This window comes from Candidozyma haemuli, assembly GCF_002926055.2.
Source record: "Candidozyma haemuli strain B11899 chromosome Unknown I_2014730914, whole genome shotgun sequence".
Taxonomy (NCBI): domain Eukaryota; kingdom Fungi; phylum Ascomycota; class Pichiomycetes; order Serinales; family Metschnikowiaceae; genus Candidozyma; species Candidozyma haemuli.
Window position 1 is genome coordinate 478456 of NW_020289909.1, and position 13841 is coordinate 492296.

Here is a 13841-nt window from a genome sequence, read left to right on the forward strand (position 1 = left end):
AAGACGCTCCAGTAGAGTACAGCTTTGTCACGTGACTTTTGAACAAATAAGGCTATGGGCTTGCCACTGAAAGCAGAAACAATAAATGGACCTCGGCGCTTTGTATTTAAAGCAAGCTTTTATGGAATTTGGTAAGAAATAAGTAAACTTCTGCGCTTGTACAGCTGTCTACGTGTCCTGGGGAAACAACCCTGACAATGATTTATGAGCATTTTTCGCAGCCGACTAGACCGCCCTAATAAGCCCTGACGAGATACCCACTTATTCCTCATAGTCAAAGCTGTTCCTTTTCTTAAGAATACAGAAATGAAATTATGACCACCTTACCGGAACCTGTTCTCTGTTGCATTATTTGCATAAGTTTTGAACAAATATTGCTCAGTTTACTTGAATATTCCAGTCCCTCAGTACATTCGCCTCCACTTTTTTCGCAGCCAACCCCATCTGGTGGTCTGAAGCCCAAGCTTTTCTTTCAGGTTGTGATTCTTTTGCAGATTTTAAAAAATGGCTTTTTGCTTTCTACACATACTTTCAGAACCCCACTTAGCTTTCCGGTATTCACAGCTGTGCCAGCATGTTAACGCTTAACTATGCAACGGTCCAGACATCCACCTTTCTTCCTACACAGAAAGTGTTCCGCACCGCAACCAGGTTATCTTCCTTAGCCTTCGATTACTAACTCAGCTACATCTCTTTATAACCACTGAATACATTTCTACAATGGCAGACTCAATGCAAATCGACCTGCCAGTCATCGACGAGAGTTTGTACTCGAGACAACTCTATGTCTTGGGCAAGGAAGCTATGCTCAAGATGCAGAATGCTAACGTATTAATCATCGGTCTCAGAGGCCTCGGCGTGGAAATTGCAAAGAACGTCGCTCTTGCCGGCGTCAAGTCATTGGCACTCTACGACCCAAAGCCAGTTGAAATTCAGGATTTATCTTCTCAGTTCTTTTTATCTGAGGACGACATTGGTAAGCCTATTGCTGACGTCACCGCTTCCAAAGTTCTGGAGTTGAATCTGTATGTGCCAATCTCCGTGGCTTCGGATCTTTCAGAATCTACTTTACTCAAATACAAGTGTGTGGTTACTACAAACTTGTCATTGGAAGACCAAGTGAAGATCAATGAAATCACACACAAAAATGACATTGGTTTCATCGCCGCTGACACTAGAGGTCTTTTTGGTCAATTGTTCGTCGATTTGGGCGAAGCCTTCCCTGTCATTGATCAAAACGGCGAGGAGCCTTTGACTGGAATAGTGTCTGACATTGAATCTGATGGTTCGGTTACTATGTTGGATGATAATAGACACGGCTTGCAGGACGGTGACTACGTCAAATTCGCCGAAGTCGAGGGAATGCCAAAGCTCAATGATGGCTCCCCTCATAAGGTAGAGGTCCTCGGCCCGTATGCTTTTAAGATTAAGATTGATCCATCATACGGGTCTTACGTTAAGGGTGGGTTGTATACCCAGGTCAAGATGCCTACTAAGCTTCAGTTCAAGTCCCTCAAAGATCAATTGGCCGATCCTGAATATGTATTCTCGGACTTTGCTAAATTTGATCGCCCTCCACAGCTCCACTTGGGCTTCCAAGCTCTTCACGCCTTCCAGACAAGACACCAAGGTAAATTGCCACGTCCCTATCATGAGGAGGATTCTAATGAGTTTTTGAGATACGTCGAAGAATTGAATGCTCAGAATCCTTCCATCTTGGGTGATGCGGAGATTAACAAGAAACTCTTGCAGCAATTGGCTTTCCAGGCTACTGGTGATGTTCCAGGCATCTCCGCTTTCTTTGGAGGGTTGATCGCACAAGAAGTGTTGAAATGTTGCTCCTCTAAATTTGGTCCAGTAAAGCAGTATCTCTACTTTGATTCTTTGGAATCCTTGCCCAAGGATGAGGATTATCCAAGGAATGTGGAGACTACCAAGCCCGTTGGCTCGAGATATGATGGTCAAATTGCTGTGTTCGGTGCAGACTTCCAGAAAGCAATCTCTAACTTGAAAGTCTTCTTGGTTGGCGCAGGTGCTATTGGCTGTGAAATGTTGAAGAACTGGGCCATGATGGGTTTAGGTTCAGGTCCAGATGGTAGTATCATAGTAACGGATATGGATTCCATCGAAAAGTCTAACTTGAATAGACAGTTTTTGTTCAGACCAAAAGATGTTGGCGGTAACAAGTCTGAGATCGCCGCTAGAGCCGTTCAGGCCATGAACCCTCACCTCAAGGGTAAGATTGAGTCCAAGTTGGATAAGGTTGGTGCTGACACCGAGCACATTTTTGATGATGCTTTTTGGGGAAAATTGGATCTTGTTACGAATGCTTTAGATAATGTGGATGCTAGAACGTACGTCGATCGTCGTTGTATCTTCTACAAAAAGCCATTGTTAGAGTCTGGTACTCTTGGTACAAAGGGTAACACTCAGGTTGTTATCCCTAACTTGACAGAGTCTTACTCCAGTTCTCAGGATCCTCCTGAAAAGTCCATTCCATTATGTACGTTGAGATCCTTCCCAAACAAGATTGACCATACAATTGCATGGGCCAAGTCTTTGTTCCAAGATTACTTCGCTGACTCCCCCGAGACTGTGAACTTGTACTTGAGTCAACCTAATTATGTGGAGCAAACTTTGAAGCAGAATCCAGACATAAAGGGTACTTTGACAAACATCGCTCAACTTTTGAACAACAGAGCTTTTTCCTTTGAAGACTGTATCGAATGGGCAAGACTTCAATTCGAATACAAGTTCAACCATGAGATCAAGCAGTTGTTGTATAACTTCCCCGAGGACGCGAAGACTTCCAATGGCGCACCCTTCTGGTCTGGTCCCAAGAGAGCCCCTAAGCCCTTGACTTTCGATATTGACAACCCTGATCACCTTAGCTTCATTGTTGGAGGTGCAAACTTATTGGCTTTTATCTACGGTTTGAAGGAGCAGAATCCTGGTGTGGAGGACTATAAGCGTGTGTTAGATAATGTGCAAGTCCCTGAATTCATCCCAAAAACAGGTGTCAAGATTGCTGCTAATGATCAAGAAGCTGAGGAGCAGGCTAGGCAGCTTTCTGGCTCTCTCGATGAAGAGGAGATTCAAAAGATCGCTGCTACATTGCCTGAGCCCTCCAAATTCGCAGGCTACAGATTATCGCCAATTGAGTTCGAAAAAGATGACGATACTAATCATCACATTGAATTCATTGCTGCTGCTTCCAACTGTAGAGCGTTGAATTATGGTATCGAGACAGCTGATGCTTCGAAGACCAAGTTCATTGCTGGAAAGATTATTCCTGCCATTGCCACTACCACCGCTTTGGTTACTGGTCTCGTCTGTCTTGAGTTATACAAGGTGGTGGCTAAACAGGATGATATTGAACAGTACAAGAATGGATTTGTGAACCTTGCGCTTCCGTTCTTTGGATTCTCTGAGCCTGTGAAGTCCCCTAAGGGTAAGTACAACGGAAAAGAATTTGATCAAATCTGGGACAGGTTCGAACTCCATGGAGATATCACATTGAAGGAGTTGCTCGCCCATTTCGAAGAGAAAGAAGGCTTAGAGATCTCCATGTTGTCCTATGGTGTCACTCTCTTGTACGCATCATTCTTCCCACCTAAGAAGGTCAATGAAAGATTGGGTATGAAGTTCACTGAATTGATCAAGACTGTTAGCAAGAAGGACTTGCCACCTCATGCTAAGAGCCTTATCCTTGAAGTTTGTTGCGATGACAAGGAAGGAGAGGATGTGGAGGTACCTTACATCAACTTGAAGTTATGAGCAAATCGATTTAGATACTAAATACACGATTCCTGGATTACATAACATTTGTCGTAAGTCTTTTGAACTCGCCACTTTCCTGGCTGAGCGAGGTGAAGGTGCCGTCTTGCACTATTTCACCGTTCTTTAAGACAAGAAGCCTTGGCAAGTTGGCCATCACATTTACATCGTGTGTGATCGAGATTAAAGTCATCTCAGGATAAGCTTTTGGTAGTCCAAGCGTTATTAGATTTGTAATGATATCAACATTCTCCTGATCTAAGTTTGAAGTGCTTTCATCAAATACAATTAGCTTGGGCTCACGAATCAAAGCTCTGGCAATGCATAGACGTTGGAGCTGGCCCGAAGAAACGCTCCGATCGTCCAAGACGGTATCAAGTCCTTGTTGCAATGAAGCTACCAATGTCCATATATTGCAAAGTTTGAGACATTCAATGACAAAGGATTTATCCAAAAAGGAATTGTCTATCCCATAAGTTAGGTTTTCCCAAATAGAACCTTCAAAAAACTTTGGACTTTGAGGAACAACGACAACATTTTTCCTATACCACAAAGGGTCCAAGTCTTTGATGGGCTTTCCATTAAATCGGATGCAGCCTTTGTCACAATCCCTCAATCGGCCAATTAACAGTGCAGTGGTAGATTTGCCGCTACCAGAAGCACCCACGATTCCGACCACTTCTCCTGTCTTTATGCTAAATGACAAATCCCTCAAGACCTTCTTTGATGAACATTGTTCACCATTGTACGAGAAGTCAATGTTTTTAAAGCTGATGATTTCCTCTCCGTATTGGGCCATTCTCCAAGACTTTTTATCTCCAGATGTCTCTATTGGCAGTGGATTAAGAGTGAGAATCCTTGCAAAGAGGGTGCCAGCTCTTTGTCCTCTTGCAATTTCGGGAAGTGATCCCATCAAAGTTGATGCAGACGCCATAGTAAACGTGAGAAGTGTAAGCACTTGAAGCATCAGCTCGTAGGAATACTCAAACCGTGCAACAAGGTACAATCCATAATAAAGAATTGTTCCTGTTGCTATGCTAGTGCACATTTCCAGTAAGGCAAATCCAAGTCCAGTAAAACAAGCACGAAGCTTAGCAACAGCAAAGAGCTCAATAAGCTTTTCTTTCAAGTCTCCCTCGAAATCGTTTTCGAGTCCAAATGCCTTGACCGTTTTAACTCCCAGCACAGCGTTGTGATTGAACTTTTCAACTTCACCAACCATATCTTTGTATTTCGTTTCAAATCGCAGAAGGATCATACCGTATGATATAGTCACCAACAAAATCAAAGGAACAAACGATGTTCCAACCAAAGCTAGCTTCCACCCCGATACAATAGACCAAATCAAACCCAAAAGTGTCAATGCTATGAGTGAGAGCACCGCTGACAAGAATTCGGAAACCAAATTACGTAAATCTCTAGAATCGTTCATCAACAATGCCACTAGCTCTGCTGGTTTCAGATACTTTTTCGAAAAGAAAGACATATCTTGATCATTGATTACGGCCAACGCCTTCTTTCTGAGCTCCACGACCCATTGCTCTGAGGAGTAGGCAAGCAAAAAATGTGAAGTGAAATAAATTAAACCATCAGCGACGATAAGACCAATAACAAGGGCTGACCAAAAGACTGCCCCTTTCTCCTTGGGAGGAAGCTGTGTGGACTGATCAACAATGTTAGAAAGTAGCTTTGAGAAACAGAATGACAAAACAGGAGTAATAACGCCACTAATCAAGGATAAGATGAGCCCCACGACAATTCCTAGTTTGTTCTGAATAGTGTAATAGCAGTGCTTGAGAATCGAAAGGACGCCAAGAACCTGTAATTCACTGCTATCGTGCATGGCCTCTAAGTCTCTTTTAGAAGAAGAATTGAAGTGGGTTCCGTCAGAAAATATCGAATCAGTGGCCTCAAACTCATCCTTGGTTTCCGTCAAAAAACCAATTTCCTCGTCTTCCCCTAAACTCTCCACTGGCTTTGTATGTTGCGTAAAACTTTCTATTCTGCCAGACTCGAGTCTGAGAACATAGTCATCGTTCTCAACATCCAGAAGATCATGAGAGATGACCAAAGTCATTCGCTTCTTTCTCCAAGATCTGATCTTCCGGTAAAGAGTCTTTCTAGTGTTGTGATCCACGGCACTAAGCGCCTCGTCTAGAATGAGAATAGGACTGTCTTTTAAGTATGCTCTTGCAAGTCCTATTCTTTGCATTTGACCTCCTGAAAGAGCAGTCGACATTTTCAGATGAATTCCATTTTTCAATGAGTCGACAAAGGGGCCAAGCTCAGCAAATTTGCAAGCGTTGATGACCTCGCTCTCGGTGATCTCTTTGTGGCCGAGCGCTAGATTCTCATAAAGCAGTTTTTCAAAAACAAGAGCATTCAGCTCAACCAAAGTAGTGAATCTAGAGACTTGCGAGCTTGTTAAATTGTTCATGTTGTGGTTATCCACTATTATCTCTCCCGAAGTAGGGTTGTAAAACTTCATTAAGAGGGAGGCAAGAGTTGACTTACCGCAGCCTGATCGCCCTAAAACAAACGTAAGCCTATCAGTATCAATATCAAAAGTCACATTTTGGAGACTAGGTCTTTTTGCGTCTCGGTAGAGAAAACCCACGTCTCTGAATTGTAACGTCTTTCCATATATTATGGGCTCGAAGTCTTTTTCGACATAGCTTTCTTCCTCCAGGCTACATTCATCGTACTCTAAAAATCTCGCAATCATTGAGGCAGCTGCTTGTCCCTTGTTAAGAAGAGCTAGCACGGATGCCACGGTCGAGACATGGGTGCCTAAAATGAGGCAAGAGCTAAATGCTGTAAAAACTTGTCCAATCCTAAGCTTCCCAGCCAGTACCATGTACGCACCAAACCAAAATCCCTGAACAAACACCATAAATGATAATGCCCGCAATATCAGTTGGTTAGCACTGATAGAAATGGACATCCTTGTGAAAGCTTTTGCTGATAAGTCCACCATCCGATTGAAGTTCACCAGATCTTTAAATTTCCCATTTAATAGACGAACAAGATTTCCCGATACAAAAGACCAATCCAATACTTTTGAAGCCTTTGCACTAAAGCAGTTCTCCTTGTTTGCATACTTGAAAGTCAACTTTCCAAATATTATACTTGAGATTGCCATTATGGGCGCTGATGCCATGATCACCAACGTAAGAGACCAAGACGAAATCATGGCAGAAATAAGTAACAAAATGATTGATGAGGTTCCTTGTACCAATAATGCAATATTTTCTGACATTGCGTCTCGGATTTCTTCGATACAACGGTTTACTTGTGCCATTGAACCCATTAGGTTCTCTTTTCTTTCGTACCATTCGAGTTTTTGTCTCATAAGGTTTGAAAAAAGCCTCGATCTTGCTCGATCCTGTTGCCTTTCTCCGAGAATAAGCCAAATATGTATACTTAGCCATGTAACCAACATCCTTACAACTCCCACCACCATTATGAGGCCACATAAGAGTCTAATGTCTGAAATGAAGTCGCCAAAACCTTTATAACCGCCGGTTATGTATTTTGAAAGTTTGTCAAATGCTTTACCATAGATATGTGTTTGAATTGGCGAGCCGACAGATGCAACCACCATGGTGATGAACCCTGAAATAAAGTATGGAATATCTCTTTTGGTTGCAAACATGAAAAGGCTAGCTTTCGTCTGACCCATAGAAACTGTACCATCGTTATGCATCGACATGTTTTGAACTTTTGTAATATCATACTTGAGAGAAATATTCGACTCATTTTATACTTATAGACAGAAATTGGGGACAAAATTTTTTGGTTTCATCTGTTTACCCTTTTGGTCCTTGCAATGGGAGTGCGATTAAGATCCAAGCTTTGGCTGGGTGCGGCGCACATCTCTAAAATATGCAAGTCATTTAAACCTAAGGATTACGAAGATCTGATATATACAAATATTATTTTTCGGTATGTTGTCTAGTAGATTGGGAATAACACGGTCAGGTACTCCATATCGTCTTTACTGCCATTTGTTTTCTCGTTTTCTTTTCTCATTCTGGCAGCTTCTCTGTTTTTTCTTGCCCTGGCGACCGCTTCGATGCCACTTCCCCCGCCGAATTTCACTAACCCTCTGAAGAATAGATCTAGCTTCTCAAAATCATCCTCATTATCTGTAAGGTCAACAGTGGCTCGGAATGGGAGCTGAATCATGATAGCTCTGAAATCAAAGAGCGATTTCGAGAGCCAATAATTTTCCAGCTCCGCAACCACCAAGTTCTGGTCGTAGCAAGGATCCGATTTAAGCTTTAAGAAGAACATAAGCTTCAAAGTCTGCTCCACAAGCCGTTTGATCATTGGATGTTTTCTCGGTAAGTGCAAAAGTCCAGGTGATGTGAAAACCCTAAGGTTCAATACCAAAAAGTGAGATCTCTGGGTCACGTCACAATAGGAATAGTATTTTATGTGGCTGGGATCATCTGTGTCCTTAGCGTATGCACTGCTGGGCAAGAATATCTTTCGTGATAAGTCGTCGAAATCAGGATGAGCAGGATGATCGCGAGGAATGAGGAATTGGTCTTCTGGTGTCAAATTTGGTATTATTTGCTGTCGTGAGACACGTTGAAGCAGCGCAAGGACCTCACAAACCTCTTCAGGACTTGCCTGTTTCAGCCCACTCTCATTCATTCCCGCAATAACATCTAGAAGCTTGAACAAGCACAGTGAACATTCACTGGTGAGAGTCAGAAAAAGATTAAAGCCGGAATGAGTTGTTGAAGCAGGTATGAGGACACCAAGCTTTCGTAATATATGCTGGTGAACGAAGCCATCATGTCCTTCTAAGTGTGGGTCGTCGACTAGAAGGTGAATGTCTCGTATACTGCTCCTAGTTATCTGTGAATTCAGCATTCCCAACTTCGAAATAAAGTCAAACAAAAGAATAGGAGTTTGGCAATTGTGATACCCGGGGAATCTGGTTTGTTAATTTCGCTTGTTGTTTGACTAACTTGTATTTGATTAAGAGCGATCTTGCCTTGTTGAGATGTGAAATCCAAGAAACTGGAACCGAATTCGCATCTACGAGGCTCATATCACTGAAAAGGGTGGTAAGTATAAGAACAGTTAATATGAGGCCCTCGATATGTCGAAGTGAATCTTCGTTATTTTTTAAATCTGTGAAAGCTTGGACCAAAAGCTTCATGCAAATTGCAGTTGACCTCTTCTGGTTTCTATCATGCTTTGGATTCTTTGTGATCGTGAAAAGACATGAAGCACCCAATGCTATCAAGGCATAAACCAAGTATTTGAACATTAACAGATATTCAAGGAGAACGTGCATGATCTCGTTATCTTTGGTGGTAGGAGCAAATGGGTATATGAACAAGAAAAGCTCCTTACAAGAAACAGCCCTGAAGTATTCTAACTCATCAGAGGAAAGCTTATACGTTTCATTCACACGTTCGACAAGTTCCTCATTGGTTGGGTCTTTATTCTGTTCGTGAAACAAAGGCTCGCGCATTTGGCCATTTATTGAGCCCCAGAATTTACGTCCATCGGGGTCTCGATCAACATCAGTACCATAACGAAGATAGTCCTGAAGTTCTGCTTCGTTGAAGAAGTGATTCTCGTTAGACGATTCGTTAAGAATTATGTCGGAGTGGAACGGCTTCAAATGAGATCCATCGGGAGTACTCTGGGCTGAGAATTGCAGAAGACTATCGCCACCTAACACGTCAAAAGATGCCAAGCCATGCACTAAGGTATTTGCATCATCGAGGACGTTTTCGAAGAGAAGCATATCCAATTGAGCATCATCTTGGACGACATCTGGCAATCTAATCATTGGAGGCAAAGGAGACTCTACCAAATGCGTAGTATTGAGGTTGTTATTGGTCGTGTTGATCTGGGGTAGAGGAGATAATCCTCCCGAGTATGGATTTGATGGGTGTCCGCCTTGCGATACACTGAGCCCTTTGTAACCATTTCGGCCATCATTGGTATGGCTTAAAGCTGAATTAGCAGATAATGATGGGGCAGGTGTAGGCATACCACCTGTATTAGCATGGAGAGATACATTCGGATCCAATTCATGCGGATGTAGTAGGTTAAGGTCAGGCGGCTGGTTTGTATGATTGTGATGCAATGGCTCTTGCTCCAGCGGAACTGTCGGTAGTGGATCTTTCTTAATGTCTCTTGCACGGCGGGGTTTGTTTCCGTGATTTGGAGTAGGGTAAACGCATGGAAACTTGACTCTCTGGCAATTTCCACATGTGGGGTGCACTTCGTCACACTTGATTTTGCGTCGTTTACACTCGATGCACCCAGCACGAGAATAACGCCTCTTCACAATCACTTTTCTCAGCTCTGAACTCATGTGAGATGAGCACTAACGTGGGATGGAGCTTTAAATAAAAGGTGGAAAGGTGGGAAGATATGTTTGAACGTAATAGGCGATTCGAACCGGTTACCATGCCGAGATCTGGCACGTGACTACAGAACAATGGAATAAACCCGATTCTTCAGCAAAAGCTGTGGGGGTTGTCAAGAAATTTTCTTCTATCGGTTTGACCATCAGGGAAGCCGGTCCTTCAGTGCTCTTAATACTTGCAGTGACGGAATTACAGAAACATGTTGAGTGGCATCCGCACCTTGATGTATAGGAATACAAGAAGGCCTACCTGCGACTCACCAGTCCAGACATCGCCTGATCATAATTTGATATGAGAATTGCCAATCTTTCGATGCATAATTAAAGCCAGCTACTCAGTTCTACTTCTTATGATACAACATTAACTATATACTCGTGTCTCTATATCAAGCATTTATCTCCTCAGTTTCGCCATGAGTGGAGAGTAACCCATGCTGTCATTCAAGAGCTCAAGCTCGTGTTGCGATAGATACTTTGGAGTCTCTTTCTGAAGTTCTGAGTTAAGGCGCCTTAATTCATCTATCTCACGTTCTGCATCATGTAGCTTCTCCTCTAAAAGCTTTACTTTTTTTAGATTGTCTAGCTTATTGTAACTCACTCCGCCCCGAAAACCGCCTAATAACACATTTGTGGCGATAAAGCTCCCGAAAATTAAGACATTGCATAGGAACACCAGCTTCCAGCTGATTGGCTTAAGGAATTCGTTGATGATTTCCCCAAATGTCTGTGCCGTCACCAATGATTTCCCAATTTTTTCAGGGTCTTTGTTCATGCATTTGTCCCATTCTAAGCAGGGTAGTTCTAAAGCCGGAGGTCGCTTGTCGGCTGTGCATTTGTTCCTGTAAAACTCTTTCGAGCATAGCGTTATTTCCCGCAAGGCATCTGTAGTTGCAAGCTCCATCCTGTGCTTTGTATCGGCTCTGATGGTGGATATGAATATGTATATGATGTAAAAAATCACCAACGCAAGAAAAACATTAAATAGTAGTTGGAGATACATCAGTAAAATGTAAGGAGTTGTATAGTCGTTTAAAAACCCAGTCCCAGGAGTATTCCGTTGCCTATCGAGATGGTCCCCCTCTGGCTCCATTCTGTACATGCGTTCTCCATTATCTTCTTCGTAACGCATTACCTCTTTTGTTGGGGAAAATATGACCTTTCCAAATCTCGGTGGGGTCTTCTGAGGTGGATGAGCTCCCGGTAACGGCGTTGAAGATGAGTTCACGGGTTCCGTAAAAGTTCGGGACGGACTGTTCTTCAATATGGAAGGTAGGCGTCTTCTAGCTTCAGTACCTCCCTTTGAAACCCCATTGGGCCAAAGTTGTTTGCTGTCGAATCGAAGAAGATCCTGGTCGAGTGTCGATTCAGCGTCAGGTAGAATATCATCAACCTTAGCCGGTTTAGCCTGAGGAGTGGCATACTGAGTCTCCTCGTTGGCGTCACCAAAGGGAGCCCGAAATCTATTTGACATCGTGTGAGCTTCTGTCTGGCGAATCGCTAGTTTCAATAACGTGCAATTGGTTTGGTTTCGCTTTGTTGTGTCTACCTTGATGCGCCGCGCGATGGCACTTATGGGATCCGGAGAAAGCGTTGGGTTAACGGTTGGGCGAGCCAAGGTTTTTGAGACATATGCAAGTTGGAAAGAACATAAATTATTCCGCTTCTGTCATATTATTCTTTTCGTTTAGTAAGCATTACTAAAGCTTTCGAACACGTTTCGGAGTTATCTAGAAGCAAGTGGGCTGTAGCGCTATCGCTTTCAACTACTCGGATGCTTGGTCAATTAGATGCGCCCACGTTGGTAGAAGTAAGGCGAGGGAATTGATAGAGCAAATCCGTGAAACGCATTAAGACTTCAGTCTTAAAGCTTTAGGTAGATTCGTTTAGGCACGTTGTATAGAGCAATGCTGTAATTTTTTCCAACCCCAAAGATAGGGGGATTTTGCAGCCACGATAAGTACTTCCGTGAAGCACGAATGAATTACTGAAATTTCGTTCAGCCTAAGGTACTGCTATTATTCCTATGTGTCGTAAAAGTTTGATCTATTTGCTTATAGCCAGGTGTTTACTAGCCAGGGCTTTGACGAAGGTGGTACACTCGCGTTGACACGCCTAGAATCCAAGAACATAAACTAGGTATCGTAGGATGGCAAATTTTTTATACAATGATCAATGTGTGATCTTCTTAAACCGAAGGTTTTCGTGGCTTAAAATATTTGTAAAAAAGATGTGATCCCTATTTTTCTACTGTTATCTAACTTTTGTAGATATTTGCTGATCTTGCTCATTCACCAAAAAATCGCGAACATTGACTACTTTCCTGTTCTTCTAATGTCCCTCAAAGATCGGCTCCAAGCATACAAATATGAAGACGAGGAGAAAATCGAAACCAGTGCTACCCGGGTAACAAAGGCCAAGAAAAAGAAGAGTAGTGAAGTGAAAAGCAAAGAGTCCCCGGTTCCTCTACTTGATCTCCCACCATCAATAGCACCAGGAATAACGGTGGTATTCGTGGGGTTCAACCCTGGGGTGGAATCTTCAAAGCAGCAACACCACTACGCACACTTCACTAATCTTTTTTGGAAGCTTTTTAATGCTTCTGATCTACTACGAAAAGTGTTGGCTCGTCGTGGAATTTCCATCAAGGATCATCATTTGCTCGGAGAGCTATATAATAACGATCAAGATCTATGTACAGCAGCTGCCCGTCATGATAATGACTTGTTAGAGTTCGGTATTGGCTTCACAGATCTTGTACTTCGATGTACGAAAACCGCCCAGGAGCTCAGCAAGGCAGAGAAAGTAGCCAATGTTCCAAGGTTGATGCTGGAGTTCAGCCAATGCACTGCACCTTTCGTGGTGTTCATTGGCAAGGGAATTTGGGAGATAGTGGTGCAGTATCTCATCCCCGGCTATAAGCTAACCAAAAGCAACTTTAAATGGGGTAAACAGGAACTGTCAACTGCGTTGATTCAAACCTTTCACAAGCATTGCACACATTTACCTTCCATATATGTGTTCCCCAACACTTCCGGATTAGTAGCTCTGATGAAGTTTCCGGAAAAGCTTGCTTTATGGGATGATCTTGTAGCAGATATTTGAGACTTACTTCCAAACTCTGTCAAAAACTTGGTCCAAATCATACTCGAACTTGACTTGCAGCTCTTCATTCACGTTCTCACCTAACTGACCAAAGTTCTTGGTAAACAATTGATCAACAACATAACGAATGGCGTTGCATTGCTTTTGACTGTAGCATTCATTGTACCTGAGTCTTTGAAAGGCTCGTTCTTGTAGCTCATTGCATTTAGCTCCTCTTTTTATCTCAGCCGAGCAGTTATCAACGCCGAAAAACAGCCAACCTTCATAGCACTTTAGCACAGCAGCCTGAAGCTCGGCGCAGTTTATAGCAGATGACTTTTGAGCCAGAAACTCTCTCTTGAATTCGTCAAACTCGAAAGAGTATTGGGTATTCTGTCTGTCTAGCACATTAGCCACCTTTTCATCCTTTGAGTCCTTTTCTAACTTATGGGCTGTCGGACTGACTTCTTTGTAAAACTCTTGTAAATTTTCGGGAAGCTCGTCTGTAACGTCTTTATTAGACTTTTGGGATCCAAACGGCCACATGTATGGTACTATATTTCTGAAAAAAGCACTATTG

The 13841-nt window shown here is 42.8% G+C and overlaps 5 protein-coding genes across 5 annotated transcripts; 1 reads left to right on the forward strand and 4 right to left on the reverse strand. All coding sequences in view use genetic code 12, as the record gives it.

Annotated features, from left to right (window-relative positions):
• Window positions 1–720: 720 nt before the first annotated feature.
• Window positions 721–3777, forward strand: UBA1 (E1 ubiquitin-activating protein; the record flags this gene model as incomplete). Its single annotated transcript, XM_025488722.1, has 1 exon — window positions 721–3777. One exon carries the CDS (start codon window positions 721–723, stop codon window positions 3775–3777), a length of 3057 nt encoding a protein of 1018 aa, XP_025343489.1.
• A 37-nt stretch (window positions 3778–3814) lies between these two features.
• Window positions 3815–7489, reverse strand: HST6 (ATP-binding cassette alpha-factor transporter; the record flags this gene model as incomplete). Its single annotated transcript, XM_025488723.1, has 1 exon — window positions 3815–7489. One exon carries the CDS (start codon window positions 7487–7489, stop codon window positions 3815–3817), a length of 3675 nt encoding a protein of 1224 aa, XP_025343490.1.
• A 242-nt stretch (window positions 7490–7731) lies between these two features.
• Window positions 7732–10126, reverse strand: CXQ85_005122 (Zn(II)2Cys6 transcription factor domain-containing protein; the record flags this gene model as incomplete). The annotated part of the gene is made up of 2 exons (XM_025488724.1): window positions 7732–8609; window positions 8848–10126. The coding sequence occupies 2 exons, from the start codon at window positions 10124–10126 to the stop codon at window positions 7732–7734; spliced, it is 2157 nt and encodes a 718-aa protein (XP_025343491.1).
• Window positions 10127–10574: 448 nt separating this feature from the next.
• On the reverse strand, window positions 10575–11651 carry CXQ85_005123 (uncharacterized protein; the record flags this gene model as incomplete). The annotated part of the gene is made up of 1 exon (XM_025488725.1): window positions 10575–11651. The coding sequence occupies one exon, from the start codon at window positions 11649–11651 to the stop codon at window positions 10575–10577; it is 1077 nt and encodes a 358-aa protein (XP_025343492.1).
• Window positions 11652–13285: 1634 nt separating this feature from the next.
• On the reverse strand, window positions 13286–13807 carry CXQ85_005124 (uncharacterized protein; the record flags this gene model as incomplete). Its single annotated transcript, XM_025488726.1, has 1 exon — window positions 13286–13807. The coding sequence occupies one exon, from the start codon at window positions 13805–13807 to the stop codon at window positions 13286–13288; it is 522 nt and encodes a 173-aa protein (XP_025343493.1).
• Between the last annotated feature and the right edge of the window lie 34 nt (window positions 13808–13841).